Source organism: Haliaeetus albicilla, chromosome 10 (genome assembly GCF_947461875.1).
Source record: "Haliaeetus albicilla chromosome 10, bHalAlb1.1, whole genome shotgun sequence".
NCBI classification, from domain to species: domain Eukaryota; kingdom Metazoa; phylum Chordata; class Aves; order Accipitriformes; family Accipitridae; genus Haliaeetus; species Haliaeetus albicilla.
This window is the reverse complement of record NC_091492.1, coordinates 15,787,660-15,814,078: the sequence shown is the minus strand read 5'-3', so window position 1 is coordinate 15,814,078 and position 26,419 is coordinate 15,787,660. Positions and strand designations below refer to the sequence as shown.

Genomic DNA, 26,419 nt, shown 5'->3' with positions numbered 1-26,419 from the left:
GTAAAAATCGGGCTATAATTTTCAAATAATAAGCTGGACTTTCCCCATTCTGCTTATTTTCTTTTCCTGCCTCCCTAACCTCCCCGGACGCACAGGATTGCTACTTCTTGCCTTTGGAAACACTTTTGGCTCATAAGGGTTTTCCCTCTTTGCCTTGCTACTGGCAGAGGTTATCTCAGGAGTGCCTGTTTTATCTCCAGAAGGGATATCATTGCTAAACAAGAGGCCTGGGCAGGATTTACACCCTTCCTCTGGAAACATAGGAAGCTAGTGTCAATTTCTGCTCATTCACAGACTCATGTCAGCTTGTCAGGGACTACCGTTCATTAAAAATTTAACACAGGAAACCTGACAGGGTTGGTCTCTTGGTGCTACAACAATATAAATATTTAATAATGACATGATTATACATTTTTATTAACACAGCTGGCTTTCTGTGCTTAAGCACAATGGGATAATAGTTCTCTTTATGACTATGCACCCAGTAAAATACCTATGTAATAGGTGGATGGACCAAAGATACAGTGAACAGTGCAGAAGAGGCAATGTCTTATGACCAAAGCGGCAGAAATCCCTAGTGATTTTCCCATAAAATACAGCTATTTGTGGACTTTGAAAGAATTTCAAAATTGTGGAGCCTTGAGCCAGAATTTCTATGTATGTTTGCCTACATACATTGTCTGTCAAAGAGTTGGACTTGCTGGAACTACAATACCATGTCCCCAGACCTTGCAGAGATTTCAGGTGCTTGTTTCAGATGTGTTATGAACAGATGAGTGACTGCTGAGACTATACTCTTTAAGAAATTCTCCTTTCATGATGAATCTGGCCAAATTTTGAAATTTTATGCTGTTAACATCTAAGTCCGTGAGCTGGTTCACTGACTGCTGTGGGAGACTTTGTGAGTCAGGGTAGAGATTACTTATAATCAAGGAATCATAATCTCTAGAAATTACTGGAGAGAGCAAAATATCAAGCTTTATCTCCTTCTCTCTTCCATTTTTCTCATCTATAAAGTCATGTGGCTAGGGACAGTGACATGACAGAGGAACAATGCATTTTTACCTTTTTAAAATATACCTGTTTGATTTACCTATCAAATCTAGTTTTTTCTAGTCTTCTGAAGTATTTCTTGAACATAACGTTTGAAACTGGACTTAGTTCGTAAATGGAAAATTGTTTATTTTTTTTTCTCTCAGCCCTTTGATCTCTATTTGAATTGATGTAAATAACAAAAGCAAGCCAAAAATGTTTAACGGTCTGATCTAAAGTACTGCTTCTTCACTGCTCATATTTTTACTTCTTTGTTCAGTAACTCATGATACCCCACAGACCATACAGTTCAAGGTAGGTTGCAGCAGAATTATTTACTTATGCAATTAAAGTTCTTCTCTACACCCATGACTGAAAAATCTGTGCCCCTCAGTCAAGTGGGGGTGAACACTGGGCAGTGTGCAGCAAGGACAGAACTGTTCTCAATCATGCGCACAGTGACACTGGATGGGTTCAACCTGAGAAAGCTGATGATACGGTGTATAGGCAGGTTGATACACCCAATACAAGACCTGCTATATACTCCCTCTGAGCTAATTTCAAATCTGGGGCCTGCAGGCTAAGTCTTAAGCTAGCAATGCGTCTAATGTATGTGCAAAGTTAAAAGGAATATTTCCCTGCCTTTCTTCTCAACTTACAGAAATATTCTAATTAGTTATTTCAGGTGGGAGAAGAAGGGGAAGAAATTTGAAGCAGGGGAAATGTGTGACTGTTGACTTTGCAGTAGCTCTGTCAAAAAAATGTATTCTGCTTTTAATACATACCATTTGGAAAGCAAATCCCCTTTTAAAATGCTTTGGAACTCATGTCCTTTTTAATTGCCTGGAATTCATGGTGGCTGTGTGAGAAAGCCATAAACATATACAATCATAAAAACACATTTAGACAAGCCAAACAGAATCCGTGCCATATTATTTTAGTTTATTATTCCTAGTGGAGTACAGATTGGTCTTCCTACTTTGATATTTATTTATACCAAGGAACTACAAGAACATAAATGCCACTCTTGGGATAATCCTAATGCTGGGGCCAAACAGAATACACATTGCATCTGTCTCATTTGCAGTAAAATGAAGGAGTGGTTAGGTGTAATCCTGCTAATGAAGGACAAAGTTGAAGGTCAAATGTCATCTTCAGAATGAATGTGTCACTGTGAAGCTGAGAGAACTGTAGTTCTGCGTTAAAAAGTTTTCCTAAAATATCAAATAACTAAGATTGGGAAAAGGAAAATGTACCTCTTTGGTTGTATTATTCCATTTTCTTTGAAGCCACTCAAGGATTCTGTTCAAGACTTTAGTGCTCATATGAAAAATTAATGATGGGTTTTTGCTAGACAGAAAGCCTTCTTATTTTGCACAAGATTAACAAAGAAAACTCAATGCAGAAGTAAGATACTCAGCGGGGGGTGGTTCTCTCGGAGGCCAGTTCACAGCTTCACACCAGAACATTTATTGACATGGGAAAATACCCACTTTTATCCAAAGACAGTTAAACAGATAGGATATGTGCAGGGCTATACATACTGAATAACAAGGAACAGATTCTCGACAAAGGAAAATGTCAACCAAAATAAACAAACAGCCTAGCAGCAGGCTGACCCTGTGCTGTGCCTGTGGGCTGTTTTGAGTCTACTGCAGAGCCAAGTGCAATGTTAGTCTTTTGCTAGTTATTGTCAGGAAGTAGATTATCCACTGAAAGGCTGGAGGGTGACTTCAGACAGTCTGCCTGTAGCAGAAGAAAAGCCGAGGACATGTAGGCAGTATATAATATATACAAGCCAGATCTGCACTCTGCTTACATGCTATTTTGATTTGATGTTCCTCACCTACACAGATCTCAATTTGCGGGGGCTGGGTACTTTTCCCACATGTAAAATCACAGAGTAGGCTCACATGAGCTTGTCCAACTGAAAGCATCCTGGTTTAACCCTGTCATTCCTGTGTACACCCCTCAAATTTTAAACCTTCTTGGTTTGGTCTAGTCAGCCAACTCTTCATTTTCTGGGATTCAGAAGGGCCATCTGCTACCCACACATTCAAGAAGAAAGCCATCCATAAAAGGTATACATTTTACAAGTTATAATGGAAGTATAGTGAGTTTTACTTATTTTAAGCTTAAGAAAAGACAAATGTCTGTTACTAGTGCATATTTATGATTTGTTCCCAGGTACAGGAGGCTTTTATAAATATCTGTTAAATACAACAGTGCACTACAAAGAGCTGAGTGGGGTTATAAATCTCAGGTCACACTCAGGGTTTCAGATGTCAAACAAGAATGAAGCAGATCACCCTGGATGAACTGGACCAGAAAGCTTTCTTTCCTTTTCTTGTTATGCTAGTAAAAGGAGAATGATCCCTCCCAAAATACTGCCATTATGAACTATTTTTACCTCTTGCTTTTAAGGTAAGGAAATCTGGGGAACGTTGAAGTTGTTGACAACTGGTCTTTTGCAGGAGGATGCAAGGTAGGGTTTATAAGTTATCATTTCTAAATGATAGGGAGTCGGTTATGCTAGATATAAAAAGACATGAAGCCACAAATAGAGCACCTGATAACAGCATTTATGAGCTTTTCTAAAAGGCTTCATATTTTGTCTGATTTGGTTATAGTTTGTTTGCTTGAGCAATTCTTTTGAAGTTATCTACAGTGGTGGCACTGAAATGCAGTGACTAGTGTACAATTATAGAACCAGGTTGGCAGAATGATTGAACTGGCTAACTGCCATTTTCACAGCAATTATTTTTTTTTCTTGTGGATTTTTAGATCAGATCCCTGCAGGAACAGATTGAGTAGAATTTTTATATTGTTATTATGAATGTTTTGATATTGCAGTAATGATTTTTTGATATTTGATAATAAAACCTTGAGATGATAGCGGTGGAAACCTCAGAGTAGCTTTCATAACCTGTTCATTTTGTGGGTTTTTTTTCATGGTGAATTTTTTTCTTTGCTACCATCGGTTGTTTTTTTTTTTAATTATTTTTGTAGGGATTTCTCTCACTGCTTTTGCCTACCACACAGTACTGCTACATAGGAAGTATATACAAAAAATGTGCTTACTTTATCCTTTCAAGTACTACTAACCAAATACAAAGCAGCACAGCCCAAGTTTGGTCCTGCATCACTGAATTCAGTGAGAGCTTTGCTTTAGCTACATTAAAGAAAGGATCAGGCCCTATTTGAGAACAGATAAATGTTTTTGATACAGTGAGATTATACTCCAAAATTTAGATAGACAGTAGGTTTTAGGAGTGAATATAATTTATATTCCTAAATTATAATCTCTCTAGAACAAGAATGGTATTGCCATGTGTAATCTGCAAAACATCCTATTTTGGCAGGAAGGGCAGAATTTGATGATAGAATTGTAACTACAGCTGTGAAGCGCAGAACTAGAGACCTGCCTGCAAGGGAGAGGTGCCCTGTACCCGTGGGAGCAGCAGGGTCTCACTGTTGCACCCTCCCCTGCCAAGAAGCCATTTCTGCCCTGGGTTGTCCAAACTTAGCCTCGTGCCGATGAGTGGCTGGCCTTGGTTTGCCCATTGGCTGCTGCCCTGCAGACAGCACCAGCTGCGTTTTCCTCACCTTTGCTCGGCGAGAGCTCTAATTTGTGTTTCCTTCTGCTCTCCAACCAAAAGCATCCATGAAGTCTTACAGGCACGTATTTATTCTTGAGACTTACAATGCTTTTTTATTCTGGCTGAGATTGACTGACAGGCTTGAAAGTTCCTGTAAGGCAATATGAGAGAAAAACAAGGACAGACAGACAGATAGCAATGGCATGACCCTCATTTCCTTAGGAAACCAAGCTAAAAATGGAAATGTAACCTCAGACCCTTTGCTGAGGGCTTCTCCTTTGAAAGCCAGGATAAGAACAGATATATCCCAGATCAGAAAAGACATGTGGAGATTACTGTATTCTTGTGACTATATTAAAGGAGTCAAGAAACTAATTGTGAATAGCTTTTAAGTCCTCTTAAATCACCATTGTCATTGCAATTATTAATAATAAATGTATTGTATTTACTTTTCAAAGGAAAAAATGGTCCCATGGTACAGTTAAAACCAGAGAGGGGTACCTGGGGGACAGAATGCAGATGTGCATGCTCCCCACCCCTGCTCTCCGCTTGAGGGACAGACTGAGGAGTGGGTTGCTGTCATGTACTGCACTGGGCTGCAACCACACAGGCAGGTAAAAACAACTGAGAAAGGAGGCTGGCATCAGCGTCGCTTCGCTAGGTAAGGTATACAGACAGCAGAGAGCTTTTTGATTTTTGTCTCATGTAACAGAAGGGAGGTAGGGTGTGTGGGGCGAGCTCATGAGAAGAAAGCTGCATGTCCTCCCCAGGCTACACTCACCTACATGCTGTAGTCGCTCACAGGCAATTTGTAACCATTTAGGTGGGTGTTCTGTATCTGCATGACTTGACTTTAAAGCTTTATTGAAGCTCTTCAGTCAATTCACTAGTGACCTTGAGAGATCCTATCACATGTGCTGGCAATTGTGTAGTTGATGCATTTCCATACCAGACACTAAACCCTTACATATTGGAAAAGTCATTTGGTCTGTTAGAACTTGCATGGAAAAATACAAATATTTCATAAAGACAAGTGGGCAGATTATTCTCAGGCTATTGATTCCACATTTTGGTCTGCTGAAAACCTGCTGCTAAATAGACCTCCCTACTGGAAAGACTGAGCAAAATGGCCATTACAGGGAGAGACTCTGGGGTTTTATTGATTGGACATGAGAACACTAATCATAAAATAGCAAAGATTGAGCATGCTGTTGTGACTACTACTTGCATAAAAAGGTAACACTTTGTCGTGGTTTAACCCCAGCCAGCAACTAAGCACCACGCAGCCGCTCACTCACTCCCCCCCCATCCAGTGGGATGGGGGAGAAAATCAGGAAAAGAAGTAAAACTCCTGGGTTGAGATAAGAACGGTTTAATAGAACAGAAAAGAAGAGACTAATAATGATAATGATAACACTAATAAAATGACAACAGTAGTAATAAAAGGATTGAAATGTACAAATGATGTGCAGGGCAATTGCTCACCACCCGTCAACCGACACCCAGCCAGTCCCCGAGTGGCGAATCCCTGCCTCCCCCCACTTCCCAGTTCCTAAACTAGATGGGACGTCCCATGGTATGGAATACACTGTTGGCCAGTTTGGGTCAGGTGCCCTGGCTGGGCATGAGAAGCTGAAAAATCCTTGACTGTAGTCTAAACACTACTGAGCAACAACTGAAAACATCAGTGTTATCAACATTCTTCACATACTGAACTCAAAACATAGCACTGTACCAGCTACTAGGAAGACAGCTAACTACATCCCAGCTGAAACCAGGACAATGTTGTAATTTCATATGTGTTTTCTTAAAGTCATAAAGCTTGGAGCTACATAAGTATGTGCAAAGTTTGGCCTTTGTTTAAAAAAAGTGTAGAAAGTTTCTATCCACATTTTTAGTCTCTATCTTTGATGAGCTACATAAAAAAAAACCCAAAACAAAGAAAGGTAAAGGGGGAAAGAAACAAACACTGTTGTAAAAAAGTAAACTCTATAACAGTCTAGTCTTGCTCAAAATTTTAAGGGCCTCCTCATTTCTGAGTTTTGAATACTTGAAGTTGACAAAATTAGCATGTCAGGAGGAAGGAAAGTTTACAAGAATTTGATTAAAATAATTGATTGAAATTAATTTAATTAACTTCTTGATTACAAGAATCAAATAGAAAATCAATTCGCGATTTCAAAATCCCAAACTGATGCTGTTTTCAAGTATGCTTGAGAGAGAAAACACTATTCTGTAGGTTTGCTGGGGACAGGAGTTTCATTTTCAGTGTCTACCTAGTGTAGCAAATGTATTTGCTAACTTACTTGTTACAGACAACTTTATGTGTATGTCGTCCCAGTTCTCTACATGCTGGAAAATGAGAAGCCTGAGGAACTGGCTGCCCTGCTGGATGTGGCAAGGGATATGACTCGATCTAGGACAGCTACTGTTAATGTTCTGAAAAAAATCTGGCTTCCCAACATTGAAGTGTGTCCTGGTTTCAGCTGGGATGTAGTTAGCTGTCTTCCTAGTAGCTGGTACAGTGCTATGTTTTGAGTTCAGTATGTGAAGAATGTTGATAACACTGATGTTTTCAGTTGTTGCTCAGTAGTGTTTAGACTACAGTCAAGGATTTTTCAGCTTCTCATGCCCAGCCAGGGCACCTGACCCAAACTGGCCAACAGTGTATTCCATACCATGGGACGTCCCATCTAGTTTAGGAACTGGGAAGTGGGGGGCAGGGATTCGCCGCTCGGGGACTGGCTGGGTGTCGGTTGACGGGTGATGAGCAATTGCCCTGCACATCATTTGTACATTTCAATCCTTTTATTACTACTGTTGTCATTTTATTAGTGTTATCATTATCATTATTAGTTTCTTCTTTTCTGTTCTATTAAACCGTTCTTATCTCAACCCAGGAGTTTTACTTCTTTTCCTGATTTTCTCCCCCATCCCACTGGATGGGGGGGGAGTGAGTGAGCGGCTGCGTGGTGCTTAGTTGCTGGCTGGGGTTAAACCACGACAAACATTCATTATCAGACTAGGCAAAACTTAGTAAACTGTAACTGTTTGCCAGAATTTACCTGGATGAGATACTTTGCAATTTCCACATACGTCCTTTTCTAGCTTTGTCACTAAGCTGGTAGATTTACTCATGAAAAACACCCACGAGTGCATTCATTGAGGGTTTAACTTGGAGAATAATGTATGCAGCCAGAAACCAAAACACGTTAACAGAGAGTCTATGAGCCCCAAACAGAAGCTCACAATATATACAGTATTTAGGTAACCAGCTGCCAACAGCTCTGCACAGCATTCTCTGGTCCTTCTGAGTGCCGCCAGAGACTTACAGTCCAGTCTCCTGGTTGTCCCTTTTCCCCACCTTTGCTGCAGTCCTGTTTCTCTTGGATGAGGACTGGGAACTCTGGTTCAGGGGTGTGGGCCTGGCTCACAAGCTCCCAAAATCTGGGGACAATTGTCACTGGGCTCTGAACTGGTCAAGAGCATGTAAGGTGTTTGTCAGAGGCCGGGGAAAGTCAGTCAGAGAAAGAAACAGATGGAGGATGGTTGTTCATTACATATCATGCATGGTCAGTCTTGGAGAGAGACCATGAACAAGTGAAACCTTTGCGTGTATCTTCTTAGGCACTTGGTAGTCCTCTGGTTTGTCAGTGGACCCCCAGGCATCTCCGCTGGCGACCCTAACAGGAGGATGGCAAGGTATCTGTAGATGGTAGGCAGTTACATAGCACTGAATGGGCTTGGAGGATTTATTTAATGTATTTAATCCATCTTGTGGCATTTCTCCCTAGTTTTACCACTCTTTGGCCACACCAGCCACCTTATGAATATCAGAGCCCAAGATTTAGAAAATAGGTACCCAGCCTGAAACCTAGACCCCACAACAAAACATTCACTGCCTTTTCAGAAGCATCTAGAAGTAAAGGCTGAGACAAATAATAATTTAGTTTTGTTTGTGCTAGGGGCTGGTCCCAACGAAAGATCCAATCCACACTTCCATGCACAAGTGGATGCAAACTGCACTGATTCAGCGCAGAACACAGGATTGCTGGAGGTTCCTATGCTCCTGTACACTTAGGCATGTCAGAAGCAACCAGTTCTGCATGAATGTGAGAAGACACTGCACAGTATGTAGCTCCTGAAGTGCAGTATGATTTTGTTTATTAAGGTAAAAATCAGAATGGCCCAGTCTGAGCTCTTCTACCTTAGGTGCAACTCCCTCTGATTACAGGCTGATGGTACATTATACCTAGTGCCTGCAGTTCTCAGTTCCTCACAGATGGGATTCAACAAGGTGTCTCAAGCACCAGTAGCTCCATGAAGTACTTTACCAAATAGGGTCCTGAAAGACATCAGTCCCTTAAATGCCAGTTTGGCCTGCTGAGGGAGCGGTGGATTCGCTCCACATCTGATGAGAGGATTCAAATTGCCAGTTCAGTGGGAGAATCTGTTGTAGGGATGAAAAGCTCAAAGGACCTCACTCATGCTCAGTGGTCTTGTAATTAAATGTTACACACTTGATGAGCATTGCATTGCAAGCCTCAAGGCTAATTTACATGTTACTACCAAAATGTCTTATTTTATTTTCTTGTAAAAATACTGTACAGGCATCATTGCATGTCATTGCAAATGGTTTGTATCAATGATGCTTGGGTGACTCTCAAAATTACTAAAAGCTGTACATAATTACTGCTAAAGAGCCCCATACAGAACCAATAATACTTCCTCTACAATAGCTATTTTATGACTAAGATGGCTTTCCTGATGTGACTGACAATGCTAGGATCACAAACAAGCAGCCTGCCAGCAAATAAAGAATAGCTTTCTGGGGAAACAAAGTAGTTTGATTCAATTATGGTATTACACGTATAATTAAAGTGTATGTTGCTTTTCCAAGAGCTGCCCATAATTCAAAACAGTAAGACAGGGTGCGAGGAAGGACACGATAATGAAAGTAGGTAGGAGCTAGTTGTAAGAGTGGTGATAGGTATGGTGCCAATATAAGGTATTTACTGGCACATTTAAATGCTTTATGTTGTAAAAGTTGCTTTTAATGATTTGGGCCACATGACTCACATCACTCTTTACACAATAGATGAGTGAAATAGAAGAAGCTTCTCAAGACTCTGGGATCCATTTAGCACATATACCTTTATCAGTTTCTTGTTCTGAGGAGGTCATCCCACAAGTAACATTTCAATGCAGGCATATCAGATAGACTGAACTGCCGTTTCTTGCAATTCACTATTTCTTTAATACTTACTTGACTGACTTCAAAGCAATGCTAAAGCACTGCAACCATTTATTGGAATATATTAACAATAATAAATTGAAGTTTCATTCACTGAATTCTAGCTCTTAGAAGAATAAACAACCTTGTGCAGACACAGAAGAAAGGCAGAGAAATATTAGATGACTTACCCACAGTCTGCATCAGGTGAGTGAAAGAATTAGAAACAGAATCTCTGGCCTCTGGCCTTTCTTCCAAATCATCTTTCCCATGTTTGTGCCACAGTAAAATGATTTTGCATATGTCCTGTCTTGGAAATATGAAAAATATATGCAATATGCAAAGCAGTCTATTGGACTGCCTTTTGGAATATATCATCATTTATGAAAGGTGCATCTTGAAGCCTAAACAGATTGTGTGCAATTAATTGCAAACTGTCAAAGAGACTACAGCACTTTACTGCCAATTTGTAAATAAAACCTAGTATGCAAAAGGTCTTAGGCAAGTGAGGTGAGTTTCTGTGGATATAGGAAAGGCAATGCGCAAATGCAATGCAACACAATTTTTACACTCCAGCCTTTAAGAATTTTGCTGACCCTGTAAGAAAATGGTGTGGTGCAGAGTCATTGAATGCAGGTAGGCTTCTCCATAGGTAAATATTTTACATAACCCAAATGAAGAAGTCCCAGCTTACTTGAAAAGCTAAAAGAATAAAAAAAGCCATCAAGTGCAAAAGAAAAACATAATTTTTATTAAAATCTTGGTAAATACAGAAGCATTTTTGTACCCTAAAGACTTGCTGAACAATGGTGGTGAAGTGTGGATTGTTCCAAATATAGGGGACTGCAAACAAAGCAGATTCCCTTTATGTCCTGATTCTGACCCTCAGATGATCTTTGTTATAAATATGCTCATCCTGGTGGCTGGCCAATACCTGACTTGATTCCTTATCCAGTGCTGTCGAGCTCCCTTTGTAACACTGTTGTTACCATCCTGTATCTCATTGTTCCCCTCCATAATATTCAATAAATACAATATGTTTGGTGCCACTACTGATCTGCTGAGCCAGTCAGTGGCCAGCCCAGTGACTCAGGCTTGGTCTCAGCTTCAAAAGAAAAATGATGATGCCTGTCTTTCTAGGTTTGAACCCCTCCGGTGAACAGCATCACAAACGTAATACAGACCTTCAGTAATTACTGAAACAGCAGTTTGTCACAAGCTGCTGGCAGCACTGATGGACAATCTGCTTGTGGGTATAGTTAGAAGAAGGAATATGTAAGAAAATATGATATTTGTGACAGGCTTAACTTCGAAATTTTTTTTTCAGGGGATCAAATGAACATGTGGAGGCAGTGTAGATGAAGAACCGGGTACCGATATTCATTAACAATTCTTTCCACCTCTCTGGTATTTAACATATATGCAAAAATTACTCCAGTGTAAATGGGAATTTGGCCCAAGTAGTAGCCACAACTACATGAAGTGCAATTTGTATCTCCTCTGAAGTTCACATACACCAGCAGTTTCCAAAACAAGTAGATTTGGCCACTGGGGAAGAGCAGAACTGCCTACATATCCCAGTCATCCTCCACACTGGTGCCATCGAGGAGGTCCTTGAGATGCTCAGTAAATAAAAAAAACCCTTCTCCACTCCCCTGAGCCTTATAGCAGGCCCAGAGCTTACTGCAACATGAGGCACTTCTCTGTGCTCTGTGAACCTGAAAAAAATGGAAATCTAAAAGTCCACTCTTCATGTGAAGCAGTGCTCATTATTCTTTTTCTCCCCTTATCTTGTAGTGCAAATGCAGTTCCAGAAATGACATAAAACATCCAAATCCACGGATGGTGTGGTAAATTCAACGCTGAGAGAAGATGAAAGAAAAAATGGACTCTGAGCCTGATAGGCTTTGGATGGAGCTTTACAGGGAATCAGCACTCCAAAGGATGCTGTCGCAGGGGGGGACCTGCCCACACAGGGGAAACGCAGGCCCAGCTCACTGCAAAATCAGAAATCTAGAATTAAGAGGAGGGAATGCGCTGCTTGACCCAAGCCAAATTAATAATGATACTTTGTTTCACAGCTTAATATTTAAACAGTGTTGTTCCAATTAGTGAATTGAAGACATTTTGTTTTCTATGAGATATTTTCTCTCCTCCCCAAATTAAGGTATTTTACTTCCTTTCAGGATTTTTATCGAACTACATTGTGCTTGACTCTAAGGACAGAAGGTTTCCTTCAGAAATCTTTGCTGAGTTTATGGCACAAACAGCTATGTCCCTCCAGCCTTTAACTCAAACTTAACAAAATGTACGTATCCACATCTCTTTGTTATTTTGTTTGTTGCACTGCTGGAGACTGCTTGCGTTTCACCAGAAAAGGCTCTCCAGTCTGCAGCTATCATATTTTCCCTCTCACGTCACTCAAGCAAACTGCCTTGCAGCTTGCCTGCTGCTGAGGTCGGAGCTGAGCTGCTGGAGCCCGCTGGCCCCTTCTGGGGGCCCGGCATGCCAGGCACCCACTCGGCCCCCCAGGAGTTGTGGGTGCGGACATGAGCTGGGCTCCCCAGCACTGCTGGGAGCCAAATGTGATTTTGCCTGAAGGAGTACTGGAGGATGGGGCTCTCATTCAGAGCCACAAAGAACTCCTTAAAAGCAGTAGATGAACACTGGACATAATGACCTCCCCCTTTCTGAAGAGCTAACCCAAACACTGTGAGCCCTCTGAACAGTCCAGCTTTAGCCTTCGACTGTGTTCATTAGAGTTATTTTGATGTACTGTGATGAATGCAACAGATCACTATACATTAAAAGCAGAGTTCCATAAGCAGTATGGAACAGTGTTTGTATGCTGGCTTACAGGTTTACCCTACAGTTACTAGGCTAGTCGTTTCCAGCTGTAAATCAGGAGAATTTGGTTGGTGCTCAGGGTTTTGCCCTCCCTTCCCCCTCTCTCTGCCACTGAAGTCATCATTTTCAACTGAAAATTTTTAAGCGTTATCTTTATCTATAGTTGCCAGTTTCTTTAAGAGCTCAACCCTGTTGTTCTTACCACTACCTGTGCAGGTGCTCCTGGAAAGTGAGGAAGAGACCTCCACTACCTGTGCCTATTGCCAGGGTGACTCTGGAGTTTCCCAGCTCTGGTAAGGTACCAGTGTGTGCTGAGCAACACTGATGTTATCCTGGGATACTAACACATATGTCATGTAATGCTTGTATGTCACAAAGATTTTGGAGGGTAGAATAGGGAGGGAGAACAGGGAGAGCCTATTATTTTCTTTAGAAATAACCTTCCTCCTCTGTCATCCCTTGACATCTGCCCCTCACAACAGGCTTGTGGTGTAATGTGCACTTCTCTCCCCTGCAAAGGCTCTGCTCCTTTTAGAAAAGGCTTCCAGAAGGATACTGACAGTGCTGAAATCCCACTCAGTCTGCTGGGTTTTTACCAGCCCTACTCAATTGCCCTGCAAGAACAGAGAGGAATATTTTCCCTGCTCTCTGGAGTAAAGTCCGCCATTACCATGTCACGAAAGAAAATGGGCTGTTTGGTAGCTAAGGAAAAATGCTGACTTTAAACCTGAGATAAGGCTCTATCATTTACACTAATGAGCTCACTGGTGGGGAATTTGTAAAATTTTATGATAAAAAGTAGCTGTAGTCAGTGTTTGATGGAACTTACTATTTTACTTTTTTGCTGAAAATACACATAACTACTCATAATTTTCCCATCCAAACATAGAAAGAAATAAATGCAGCAAGAATTGTCCCAGTAGAAGTTCAAAGATCTTGTAAGTAATCCATTATTTTAAAGATTTATTCTTTAACCATGAGTTGTTCTAAATTCTGCTGGGAAGGCTATAGACACTTTTAACTGGTTGAATAACAAATTAGTTACTCTGAAGGAGGAGCCCTTAATGCAATATTAATATCAGGATTTTAATTGCTAGTAACTTACAGTTAAAAGTTAACCCCCTAGATCTGATAGTCATCATCGTCCTGTCAGATTTTGATTTCTGATGGAAGTGTGTCCTGGGATGCACTGTGGCGTTGCCCCATAATAGTTTCTGTGTTGAGTACCATGTATGTCTAATATGTGCAGTGAAAAAGGGGAGGTATCTAATAGCCTTTGTTATCATATACTGTCAGAGCAGTAAATGACAAGTGTTAAGGAAATCTCCCAGCTACTGTAAATTACAAGGGTGTAGACCATTCTGTTCAGAACCAGAATAAATTAGTCTGGCTGGAGAGAGTAACCCTGCTGTAAAACTAATAAAAATGGAAGAAAGCAAAGGGGTGACAGTAAGCAGAGAGGAATACACATGTCTCCAGCTGAAGGGCTGGAAAACTCTCACAGCTTGGCATCCATGTAAGACATGAATGAAACTCCAGCACATTTTCTCTCCCCCTCTGTATTTTTTTTTTTTTTTTTTTTTTAGCCTACCCACTCCATTTGAGGTATTTAAACTCCACAGAGTTCCTGGTTCAATGCCTAGAAAAGCTGGCCAGAGATGCAATACAGTGCATGGACTTCATTGCGTGTGACCACTCCCTGCTGTGTGCAGACAAGAAGTAAGTCCTTACGAAATATTCCATGTCCTGGTTGTACCCCTGCAGCCTTGTTTCCTGCCTAGGGGTAGCTGTGATTCTGCCCTACTGTCTCAGCCACCTCACCCTCCTAACAGTCGTGGTTTTGACTCATCACTTTGATAGCAATTTGGGAAGGGTTGCTGGGTGGTATGATTGGCACTAATCCCAGAGGAGGAATAGCAGAACAGTAAGCAATGAACATGGAGACTTGGATGTGGGTTTACTGCTGCTGAAAAGAAAAGAACAAAGAAAAGGGAGAAAGTGTGTAGTGGATAGGAGAAAAATATAAGGAAGGGATACAAGAGGGACAGCTGGTTTATGGGCTGTTACTGATGTATTTTCTAACTCCATGAGTCCTGCAAGCACTGGGAATATGGGAAAACAAGACAGACCAACAAAAAAGATCGGTGTGAGAGACTGCAAAGTGGCTGAGAAGCTGCCCTTGCTTGCAAGTCATCACAATTACTATCATCTTTCAAGGACACATTGCATTTTTCACAAAAATATTGTCAAATCCATGGCTTTTGTATATTTGTCTTGACAGGGCTCATCAGGAGATTTGAATTTTCTGGTACCGAAAAGTTTGTGGCTACTTGTCTCCTTCCTGGCTAGCTTCGCTCGTTCCTATACCTATCACTTTGTACCTAATACAGAAGTGCTGAAGTGCTGCTACTTTTCTTTGAGAAGAGCAGCCACTAGAGGGAAGGATGTATGCGGAGAAGTTTTCCTCAGCACCTCTCGTGCTTCCTCCGCAAGTAAAAAAAATTGATAATTTTACCCAGCATTTGTAAGGTGGTCTGGTTTATCCTTTCACATAAAATATATTGAATGAGATTATTTTTAGTATTGCAGTTTCACCATACCTCCTGAAACATGGTCAAAGTTACGGGCCAGGAAAAAAAAAAAATCGTTGGCTACATTACAGAGGAGATTGGATTACCTGTTCAAACAGAGCTCTTAATTCTGCGCGTAAATAGAATCCACAAATACAAGAGAACTTTGGTAGAAAATAAAGCCAGCCAACAGCCCTTAATAACCCCTAATTATCAGGAGGTTCAGTTAACATTTGGACAGCTTTGGTCTTAATTCTTTTAAGTCTGAAGAGGCGGCATGACCAAGGTGGCCACGTTTACAATTACAGTGAGCTCACACGCTGTTCCAACCCATGCTGGCTTTAGCTGAGAGTTCTCTGGCAGCTTGGGTTGGGATTTTGCCCTGTTAAAATATAATTACTTATCTGAATGGTGACTAATTTCCAGTTTAAGTTATTTATTTGTAACAATGCACTTGTTTTGACAGAAGTCTATGACAAGAAAAACAAATCAAGCTCCTGACCTTGGCATCATTGCTTACTTAGGAATTTTTTGTACCTGAAAGAAAACCTGCTAATATTCCATCCAAGTAATGAATTAACTTGCATGTTATCAGTAAATACAGCAACAGAAATCTAGCTGTAAAGCAGACATCTCTTAAGGTAAGACTGAAATCCAATGTCACTTTTTAAAAAAAAGAAAAAAGAAAAGCTTGACAGCACTATACTACATGCGGACAATTATGGTTGTATAAATGAGAATGTTTAATAGTTGTCTCAAGGATGGTGTTTTCAAATATCTTTAGCAGTGAGCTAATATTCTTTCCCAGTTTTAAAGTTGCCTCATGTAATATATATATATATGGGAGATTAGAATTCAAATACTGTATTGCAGGCAGTCAAAAAAAGCAGTAGATGACATTATCCAGATTATCTTAATAAACTGTGTTGTTCTTCAAAATATACAAAACACATCTGTGCAGCCCAATGATCCTTCAAGGCAGACAATTTTATATTCGTGTACTGCTGCAATCCCGGCTTTGGTTAAGATTGCGTAACAGTTTCCCTTTTGACCTTCTGTTTGCAACTACCCGTATCCATCAGAAATTCCCATTTCTGAGACTGAGGTTTGCCATGGTTGTGAATTGCAAAAGGTGAATTTTTATTTCAACATTTTGTCACAATCTTTTTGAACATTTCAAAACACATGAAGGTACAGGGAAAACACTAATCTTATTTTGTTTGATATTCTCTGGCCAGAGTGAGATCTGAAAGTAAAAGTCAGAACTATTTTTCTGTAGGAAGGAGTGTGTGATTAATTTTGGGAAGCAATCTGGTTTCATTTGATCAAATAAAATTACAGAACGTTTGGATATGAACATATGCGAACGATCACCTGGCAGTTATTCTCAGGTACACACCTTGGAAAGCACAGGCACTCTTTAGGTGTCCGTGCTACTGATGGGTTTTACCCTCAGCGATGCCATCTTTCTCCTGCAACCACAAATGATCACAAGAGAATTCCCTTGGCCTGGTGGTGTTCTCCCCTGGCACCTGAACCAGCCTATCTGTGCCATTTTCTGTCCTCTCTCTGCTGTGTACGACTTGCACTTGCGCTGGCAGGCAAGTCTTTGTGGCCTTTCTTATTCTACAGGGTGTGGCACATTACAGATAATTTCTGCTGGATGGCACCTTAACAGTTCATCTGCTCCTGCTGTGCACTCTCTCACTGAACTCGGTCTGCTCTTTGAGACACCTTAATTGCTTGCTGTGGAAGCTGAAGGTGACACCATAAGCAAATCACCGTAAATACATGCAAACCTCTCTTACAACAGCAAATCAGATGGTTGTAGATAGTGCACAGTATGGATCAGCAAGAGCTGTTTTGCTCTAAATCTCATTTTCACCCATCTTCTGACTTTGTACAGAATCTCAGCAGATGCTTGGAAAGACAACTATCTTAAGTTTATATGGGCATATATAAACCCCTGAATTGCTTTTTGCTGTTTATACTTCATAAACTAATATAACAGTGAACAAACTGCATTTTCAGAGCTGTGAGCAAACTGCATTTCATATAAGTTATCCAGTTACGGGCCAGACCTTGCATTTCTTACTCAAGAAGGATTAAATCAAAAGGCAAGTAGTCTGTGAAAAGATGGTTTTATACACAGCTAGCTAAACTCTTAATAAATTATTCTCTCCAAGGAAAAATAAAGGTAGATTTCTCTGTACTTGTTTTCAGAGAAGCTTATGCTTGCCCCCCTTAGAGGCTTTCTTCGTGAGTGAAGCTAATGTTAAATGTCTAGTGAGATTGAGTTTCTAAGGATGATTTTCCTAAAACAGGATTAAGGCTCACTGACAGTGTAATGCAGGGCAGGTAATGTTGCTGCTGCGCCTGATTTGAACTGCTTTGTTCCTAAGCTATATTTGGGTTTCTACAGATAACAGTTCAGTACCTCTGGGCTCTAAACTTGCTTCTGTAAGAGGTAAAAAAACAGGTAATTTTGGTCTTTCCATATTTTTTTCTGGAACAAAGTAAGCAACCCTCTCATGACCTGAGCAGGATAGTAACCGGTCCTGAAGTGGTTCTTCAGAAACTTATGAGGACCATTCCATTAATTTTTTTTCCCTCGAGATTATTTCTAAATTGTTTGTTTGTTTGTTTTTCTTTAACCATGGGTGAAACATTAGGAGAGTTTTACAAACTGATAGTCTGTGGTCAATCTGTCAACATCAAGGTCATGGCTAGTTACTGTGCAATGGACAGTTCACACATTTTCTCCATATCCACAAAAGTATTTCTTAAAAGCAAACATCATACAAACAAAGAGCTCTGCTTGACAAATACGTTAGTTTCAGTCTAATATCTACAACATCTATTACAGTTTGTTAATACCTTGACACTGCTCTGAATAACAATTGCCCTATTGTATCTCGATGACATTGATTAACAAGGCAGTTTGTAATTAGATGGAGTAATGTAATTCCTGGCCCTCTGTAAACATCTGGATTTGCAAATCCGCACTCCTAGCTTGGGAGCTCTTTGCCACACATCACTAATTACGCCATATTCTTATATATCAGTATCTACATCCTCCTGCTGAGCGTCTCTTCTTTGTTCACAGTACGAGTCAGAGCCTGTTGTCAATACAGAGAAAATCAACATAACTGCCTAGCGCCGCATGTGACATTTAATGAAAATGAAGTAATGTCTAATTTGCATGGCTGGTGTTACTTTATTAAAGCCAGAACTGCAGAAGCTGGGTGCTACAGTGCTAGTCAAATGTGCAAGACTGATAATCTGTGGCAATGATCATGTCTGGCACAGGAAACTTTGCATCCCCCTCTTGCCTGCCTGCCCACCTCCTACGTGAGGAATAGGGCTTCTGCTAAAAGTGACAGATTTGTTCATTTTTCCAGGCCCGTCTGTTCTTGTTCTTTCTGTTAACTCTATCCATCAGAGCCCACAAAGCAGTCAAGGTGGCTGGGGGAGGAAGGCCCACCCTGCTTCCTCCCAGGAGGGATCACCACAAAACATCAAGGGCAACTTCCAGCTCAGGAGGGAAACCCCTCCTGGATTCACATCAGCAAGCTACAAATAAAAAGCTCTATAGCACAAGAAAATAGACTTCCGTCATGCACAAGAAGCATCTTAGAAGAGAAATATATGAATATTTTGTACATACAAAAGAGCCATGTATGTCGGAAGAACACACAATCAAGCACTCAAAAGATTTAAAAGGGCGGAGTTGTGCTCCATCAGGTTCCATTTCCCCATGTCATTTCACCAATACTGACAAGGACGCAAAATGCTCATGTTTGCTGATTTTTATTTCCTTTAGCCTTATTAATACTGCTTAGAAATATTTAGAAATATTAATTTTATTTTTAAAGAATTCTGATTCTGACTTTGGACTCAGTTAAGAAGGTCAGCATTTGTAATACATTATAAATCATAAGCTTATGTCTTGAAGTTAGAACATAACACATCTTCTAACAGGTTGTGGCTCCACCCACTCAGTTTTATCTCATTTTTGACTTCTCAGGAGAGTTTTTGTTTCCTTTTTATTATCTCTCCAACTCCTTTCTGACCACATTCCTTCCCCTATAATCATTTTGCCTCTACATTGGTTTCCAGACTGTTTCACTGCTGAACATCTAAAATGAAGTGTGGGGTATTTTGATCCTCTCTGAAGTATGATGCCATTGGTTATAGCTACACCCCGTCCCCTCCACGCCAGCCAGTACCAACCCACGGGCAAACTCTGATACTTCACAGACTTCTGTCTGAGCAACTTTACAGACACACATTTAACTTAGCAGGGCAGTAATATGAATAAAGTTTTATTTGTGGCAGTTTTCAGAGAGAGATCAATTTGCCAGGCAAAATCTTATGAACCACACAATCGGAACAACACAGTAAAATAAATTAAAGCCTTTACTAAAATTCATAATGATTTGCACTGGAGCCCAATTTTGGATGATACTCAGTTTCCCAGAGAGGATGCTACAAACTCCATGTAAGTTTTTATCTCTGAATATAAGTTTAATTTTGCAAACAGATCTGGTAGTTGGAAAATTATTTTGTTCCAGTGGTTTGTTTCTAATGGTTCTAATCAGTAAGTCTCTTCTTTTGCGATCCTGGTTTATGATTTTTTGCCAGCACATCCAGAATGAACACTGGTCGGATGTCCACCAAGGCACAGCAATCTTTCCACTTTGGGAAGTAACACCGGCCCTAAAACCGCGCTCCAGGCTGGAGCCGTCCGGGGGCAGGGCAGGCACCAGGGGTGGCACTTTCCCCGACAGCCGGGTGCTCGCCCGGCCAGAAGAAGTCTCTACGTGCTGTTGAAGTTTCTTGCTGGGGAAGCCTTGCCGGAGGCACTGCGTCTTGTTGCTCCCCGCGATGGGAACGAGGCGGCTGAAGGAGACAGCGGCGATCGGACACCCCGGGAAGGGGGACCCTTCGCATCCCATCCCTCGGTGCGGTCTCCGGCGGGGAGGGCGCGGGAGGGGCGGATCTGTCCGCGGCTCAGAGCGCACCCGGTGAAGCTCTTTCCGCTCGGAGACGGCGGCAGGCCTTTGCCCCGCCGCGCAGCACAGACCCTTTCCTTCCAGCCTTCCTCGCCCAGGAGCAAAGCGGAGACCCGCGGCCCCGTTCCGCCCCCCGGGCCCTCAGCCAGGCTTCGCCCGACACCCCGGTCCTCGCCGAGCTGCCGCGGGCCCCTCCGCTCCGTGGGGGCTCTCTCGCCCCGCGCCCCCCGCCGCGCCGCCCCAGCCCCAGCCCCGTGGAGTGCCGCCGCGCCCCGGCGCTCCTACCTGCGCGGTGCGGTGCGGTGCGGTGCGGCGCGGTGCGGCGCGGTGCGGCGCGGCGCGGTGCGGTGCGGGCGGCTGCTCGGCACCTGCTCCCGCGCCCGCGCCCGCGCCGCCTAACAAAAGCCGCGGCGTCAGGTGGCAGAAGACGGACTGCGCGGCCATTGGCGGCGGCGGCGCGCGGCGGGCGCCGGTTGGGCAGGGCGCGGCGGGGGCGGGCGCGGGGCGCTGACGCCAGCGCGGGGCCGGTGGGGAGGCGGGGCCGCGCCCCGCGCCGTCTTTGTGCTCGCCGGCAGCCCCGGCAGCGCCGCCGCCTCCCGCCGCTTCCCTCAGCCCCGCGCGGCGCGGCGGGCGGCTCCGCACAGCACCGCAGCTCAGCGCTCCGCGCGCCGCGCCACCCGCACCGCCCCGCCCCGCCCCGCGCTATGTGTGCCGGCGCTCCCGTGCCTCCTCGCGGCCGCTTCCCACCCGGCGCGGCGCTCTCGGCCCCGCTCTGAGAGCGCGGCGGGGCAGGGAGCGAGCGGAGCGGAGCCCGGACGTGCCGCCCGGCGCGGCGCGGAGCGAAGGGGGCGCGGCGCCATGCGAGGTCCGGGGCTGGGGCTGGGGCTGGGGCTGGGGCTGGGGCTGCTGCTGCTGCTGGGCGCGGCGTGGCTGGTGTGCGGGCAGAACGAGACGGAGCCCATCGTGCTGGAGGGGAAGTGCCTCGTGGTGTGCGACTCCAACCCCACCTCCGACCCCACCGGCACGGCCCTCGGCATCTCCGTGCGCTCCGGCAGCGCCAAGGTCGCCTTCTCCGCCATCCGCAGCACCAACCACGAGCCCTCCGAGATGAGCAACCGCACCATGATCATCTACTTCGACCAGGTGGGGCGGGCGCGGCGGGGCGGCGGGGCTCCGGGCGCGCCGCCGCGGGAGGAGAGGAGTTGCCGGCGAAGGCGGCGGGGCCGGGCCGGGGACTCGCCGCCCCGCTGGGCCCGGCCCGCGGGAGGGGAGGGGGGGTACGCCGGGGGCCGGGGGCGGCCGCGGGGCATCGGGGCTGGGCGGCGGCGGCGGCGGCCCTGCGGAGGTGCTGACGGTGCCCTTCCCTTTCAGGTACTAGTGAATATCGGCAGCAACTTCGACTCGGAGCGGAGCACTTTCATCTCGCCCAGGAAAGGGATTTACAGTTTCAATTTTCACGTGGTGAAAGTGTACAACAGGCAAACCATCCAGGTCAGCCCCAAGCGCCGTCGCCTCGCTCCGCGGGCACCGCGGGAGGGAGCGGACCGCGGCCGCGGCCCGGCGGGGACGGGGGCCGTGCGGGTGGCGGGGCAGGGACGTGCCCCTGAGCCGCCGCCGGGAGCGGGGACCTCCCGGCGCTTCCCCGCCCGAGGGGACGGTGCCCGCAGGGCCGCGCAGCCACACCGGGCCTCCGCCCGGCCGCTGCCCACATCAGCAGTCCCGAGACGGGAGGTGATAGCCCGACGGCCGCCTGCCGTCCCCTCCCAGGCTGCCCGGGCCCCCGGGCCGCCCCGAGCCGCCGAGTGCTGGCGGGGGGGGGGGGCACCTCTGCACAGAGCCCCTGGGAGCCGCGGCCCCCGGCGGGCTCCTCAGCCGCTCTCGCGTGGCAGAAGGTTTCGTAGGGATTTGGGGTGCAGGGAGGCGCCTATGGCATGGATACGATAATGAACGTAGCTCAGCGTGTGTGTATGCAGCTACCCAATACGCGTCTTTTGTATGTGGTTCGATGCGTACGCACCTCCAGGTAGGGATAATAAATTACCGGCCTGAAGCCAGGTAGCACAACCTAGACTGGAAATCTGTCCGCGTAGCGATGCACATTGCAAAGGTGAACGTACAGCTCTACAGCACCGTTCTGGTGTAAGTGGCTTCGCACATCTAGATTGGGCAGGGAGCGTATTATTAATGTGGGGTACGCAGTCCCGGGATCATTAGTGCGAGCTGAGCAGAGCTTATTGACTGTGTTGTGGCATATTGTCTTTGCTGCCTAACAAAGGAAAACTACCTCTTGAATACACTTCAAACGCGCTGACTTTGGCGGCTGTGGCTCTGCTCCTAGCTGTCTCTGAGGTTTCGCATAAAGCCATCTTTCAATAAGTACGAGCAGACCTCTTTTCATAGCCTGAAAACACAGGCACCCTATTGAAATCCTTCAAAATAGGATCAATGTCCTGTTTTATATGCACTGGGTGTTTTGATGTGATTGTCAGTCTAAAACAGCAGTGAAAGGCTTCTTCCTTTGGAGTACATACTTTAGCTGGGTTCAGATTGATATTTCATTTTTATGGGGCTGGAGTTTCAGCTGTCAAAAGAGGCCCTTACTTAACTAAGCATTTTGCCTGCTCGGCGAGCCCCGGCGGTGTCGTTGTATGACTTTAATTGACGGAGGGCTTTGTTTTATCTTGCTCTTTAGGTGAGTTTGATGCTAAATGGGTGGCCAGTGATTTCTGCCTTTGCAGGGGACCAAGATGTGACCCGAGAAGCTGCTAGCAATGGAGTCCTGATTCAGATGGAGAAAGGAGACAGAGCTTATCTAAAACTGGAGAGAGGAAACTTGATGGGAGGCTGGAAGTATTCGACATTCTCTGGATTTCTAGTGTTCCCACTTTAAATCACTTCTCGTCCAAGAAAAGGGAGAGATCTCTTATGAATTCTCAAGTCATAGCTGGGGTTAAAGAGTCGTGGACAGCAGACTTTTTACATTCAAATATTAAGGAAGCTAAATCCCGCTTAGGCTTGTGTACATCTGCTTTGAAGAATTACTACTTATTTTTGTTGTGTTGCAGCCAACAGGCAGGAGACACTATAATTGATCAAACCCCCATTTATATTCTTCTCTCTCCTCCCACAAAATTAGTTCCCATCTCTGTGTCACTGGTGTAATCTGCCATCGTTCCCCCATGGTTTCTGCCTCACACAAGTAGACTTTAGATATTTTCATTGTCCTTTACAGCATATTTTGTAGTTTTGTTTTTAAAACATGTTAATCTTGACTCTTTCTCTGAGTTTAACTTTTAAAAAAAAAAAAAAGGCAAAGTATTTTTGAATACATGGATGCCATGACGGAAGGGAAAATGCAATTCTTGCTGTGTACTGGCTGGCAAAAGGAAAAATTTCTACACGAAGAAATATTCACAGCCAAGGCTGACTAGAGTATTTCAATATTTCTATGTAATTCTGAGTGATTGTGAAATTTAAGGCTGCTAAATGTTTTGATGCTTGTTTTGCTCTTGTACAATGTGGCCCAACTAAACGCCAGGAAGTATATTGAACTTTTACTATTACTCTGTAATATATGTGTGAATATTGAAAATTAATTTTTGCTTTAATTCAATAAAGTTTAAATGGAACTTTTATTTTTCTTAACCAGAAAGAAGGTTTCTCAATGCAGGTAGGCGGGGGGAGGAGGCTCGGCGCAGTCCCGGCGCTGGGGCGGCGGGGCTGCAGTGGGACGGGGGAGCCCCCGCGGGTGCTGTTGTGGCCGCGGCCGCAGCCCCCCCACCCGCAGCGTCCGCGCAAGCCCGGCGGCTCGGCGCGGTCACGCAAGCCCCGCGGGCGGTGCCGGCAGCCCAAGCGAACCCGTCGCTAGGAAGTTTCCCGCCGCCTCTAATATCCACTTATTTATAGCATTTATCTGTATTATATTCTATAAATCAGATCGCATTTTATACGGCCGTCTAAAAACACCTGACAATGTATACTTCGATGCTAGGATTATTTATTTGCTAGTATTATTTTGTTTACCGTCTTTTAAAGATGTAAATGCTATAATTTTGCAGTACTCAGAGAGATTACTACTTTTATTAAAAGGTGCGTACGAGGATTTCGATTGTATCTAAACTTCAATGTGAAATAAACCAGTGAAACGACCACCTGGGCTGTGTGCGTGGCGCGGCGGCGGCCGGCGCGGGGCTGCTCCGCGCCCTGGCAGCGGCAGAGCCGCACGAATCCCTGGCTCCCGGGAAGGAATTTAATTAGCTCCGGGGGGGGGGGGGGATTTATACGAGCAAAATAAGCCACGTTTCTCGCTTTATTCACAGGTTCTGCCCCGGAAAAAGACCCGCGGGGCGGGCCGGGGCTTCTCACCGGCCCGGCCTTTGGGCGGCCCAGCCGGGCTGCGCCGGGCTCCGCGGAGGGGCGGCCAGCGGGGCTGGCCCGGGCTCTGTCCGAGCCAGGAATGGCCGCTACCCTCCATTTCCAAGTGAGACACACCAGTCGCGTGTCAGCGCCCGCTCCTCTGTCACCCAGGGGTGACAGAGGCCAAAACGCTTTTTCTCCCCGCGGTTGCCGACCGCCGTATGTCGCGATTCGCGCTCCGCAGCAGAGGGGAAGTCGCCGGCCGGCCCCCCGCCGCCCTCGCCGGCAGCTCTCCGGGAGCCTCGGCACCCGCGGCCGCTGGCCAGGAGCCGTACTGGGGAACAACGGAGATTTATGAAGAAGGGTTAATAACGGAGCGCAGTCGGGTTCTCTTCGCTTGGAGTTACAGCCCGCCCAAGACAGCCCGTGTATCGGGTTCTCCGGACGGCACGCTCCTCTCTCTGGAGGAGACACTTTATTACTTTCCCCTGAAGCCTTGAACCGCTCCCGCACCGTGCTGCGCTCTCTGCCCGTCACGCCGCCGAGGCCCGGCCCGGCGCCTCCCGCCCCTCTCGGCGCAGCGCGGCCCTCCGCCGCCGCGCCCGCCCGGCAGCGCTCACCCGCAAGCGAGAGCCACGGGCAAGGCGAGCGAAGCCGCCCCTGCCTCCTGTGACCGCGGCGAGGGGGCAAAGCGAGCAAAAAAAGGAAGGGGAAGCAGAAAACACCGGGTTGCAAGAGAACGGGCGCTGGCCCCGTGCCCTCACCCGCCCCGCGCGGGGAGCCGGGCTGCGGCTCGCGGCCGGGCCCGCCGCAGAGGTGAGCGCCCCGGCAAGCGCCGCAGGTGCGGGGGCTGATGATGCTTGTCTTTTTTCTTTTTTTTTTCCTCTCCCTTAACGCGAAGCAAATAAACCTGCCACTTTCCGCTGAAAGTTTTCCCCTGGTTGTTGAGAATCTCATTAATATTGTGCAGCTGGAAATTATATTACCCCCGATCGCAGCAAATCACTGCTCTGCGGCTACTAGAAAACGCCGCCGTGGCTGCCTGGAAAAGCTTTGGCCGCTCCGCGCCCGCACAGCGAGCCCCTCCGCGCCGCTCACTATAGTATGCATCAGCCCGGTTAAGCCCTGCGCGGGCAGCTCTTCCCGCAGACGCACCTCGGGGCGCGGAGCAGTGCGGAGGGGCCGTCCGGAGGCTCCCGGGGAGGGGAGAGCAGAGCAGCACCGCGTCCTCACTTTGGAGGTAAAGCCGCCACCGTACCGAAGCCCCCGTGGCGCCCGGCCGCTCTGCTGGGCCGGGGAGCCCTTGACGGCGCCCCGGGGGGCGGCCCGGCCCCAGAGCCTGCTCCTGCTCCTTCTCCTGCTCCGCCCCGGCTCTCCCGGAGGGGCGGGCGGGCGGGCGCCGGCTGCCTCCCCGCCCCCGCTCCGCCCGGTGCTTCCGCGGCCGCGGCGTCTGGAAGGGAAGGGGGTTATGTCCGAGGAGCTGCGGGGGGACTGCCGCCGTGTGATTTACTTAAGCAGACGGACTGTGTCTTAAAAAAGAAACAACCAAAAAACCAAACCCAAACCATTTCCCTCATCCCCGTCCTCCACCGCGGTCAGAGGAGAGGGGGCCGGCCCTGAGAGGGAAAGGCCACGAAGAAGCCCTCGGAGCTGGCAGGAGGGCGCGGCGGGCAGCCGGAGGGCAGTGGTGAATGCGGTGCCTCCCTGGGGCCGGGGGGAGCAGGGCTGGGCCGTGCCCCCGGGGCGGAGAGGGAGCGGCCCCGATGA

General features: G+C 45.9%; 1 protein-coding gene and 1 long non-coding RNA gene across 3 annotated transcripts; both read left to right on the top strand.

Moving 5' to 3' along the window:
• Window positions 1-201: 201 nt before the first annotated feature.
• LOC138687262 (uncharacterized) lies at window positions 202-19,823 on the top strand. 2 transcript variants are annotated; one of them, XR_011326525.1, is made up of 6 exons: window positions 202-5,292; window positions 9,990-10,071; window positions 12,928-13,009; window positions 14,298-14,430; window positions 15,748-15,922; window positions 18,724-19,823. It is a non-coding gene; the product is annotated as an uncharacterized lncRNA (long non-coding RNA). The 2 variants fall into 2 exon arrangements; XR_011326524.1 differs by having other exon boundaries at window positions 15,748-19,823.
• A 1,021-nt stretch (window positions 19,824-20,844) lies between these two features.
• CBLN1 (cerebellin 1 precursor) lies at window positions 20,845-23,931 on the top strand. Its single transcript, XM_069793617.1, has 3 exons — window positions 20,845-21,439; window positions 21,668-21,787; window positions 22,989-23,931. The coding sequence occupies exons 1-3, from the start codon at window positions 21,155-21,157 to the stop codon at window positions 23,184-23,186; spliced, it is 603 nt and encodes a 200-aa protein (XP_069649718.1). The 5' UTR covers window positions 20,845-21,154; the 3' UTR covers window positions 23,187-23,931.
• The last annotated feature ends 2,488 nt before the right edge of the window (window positions 23,932-26,419 follow it).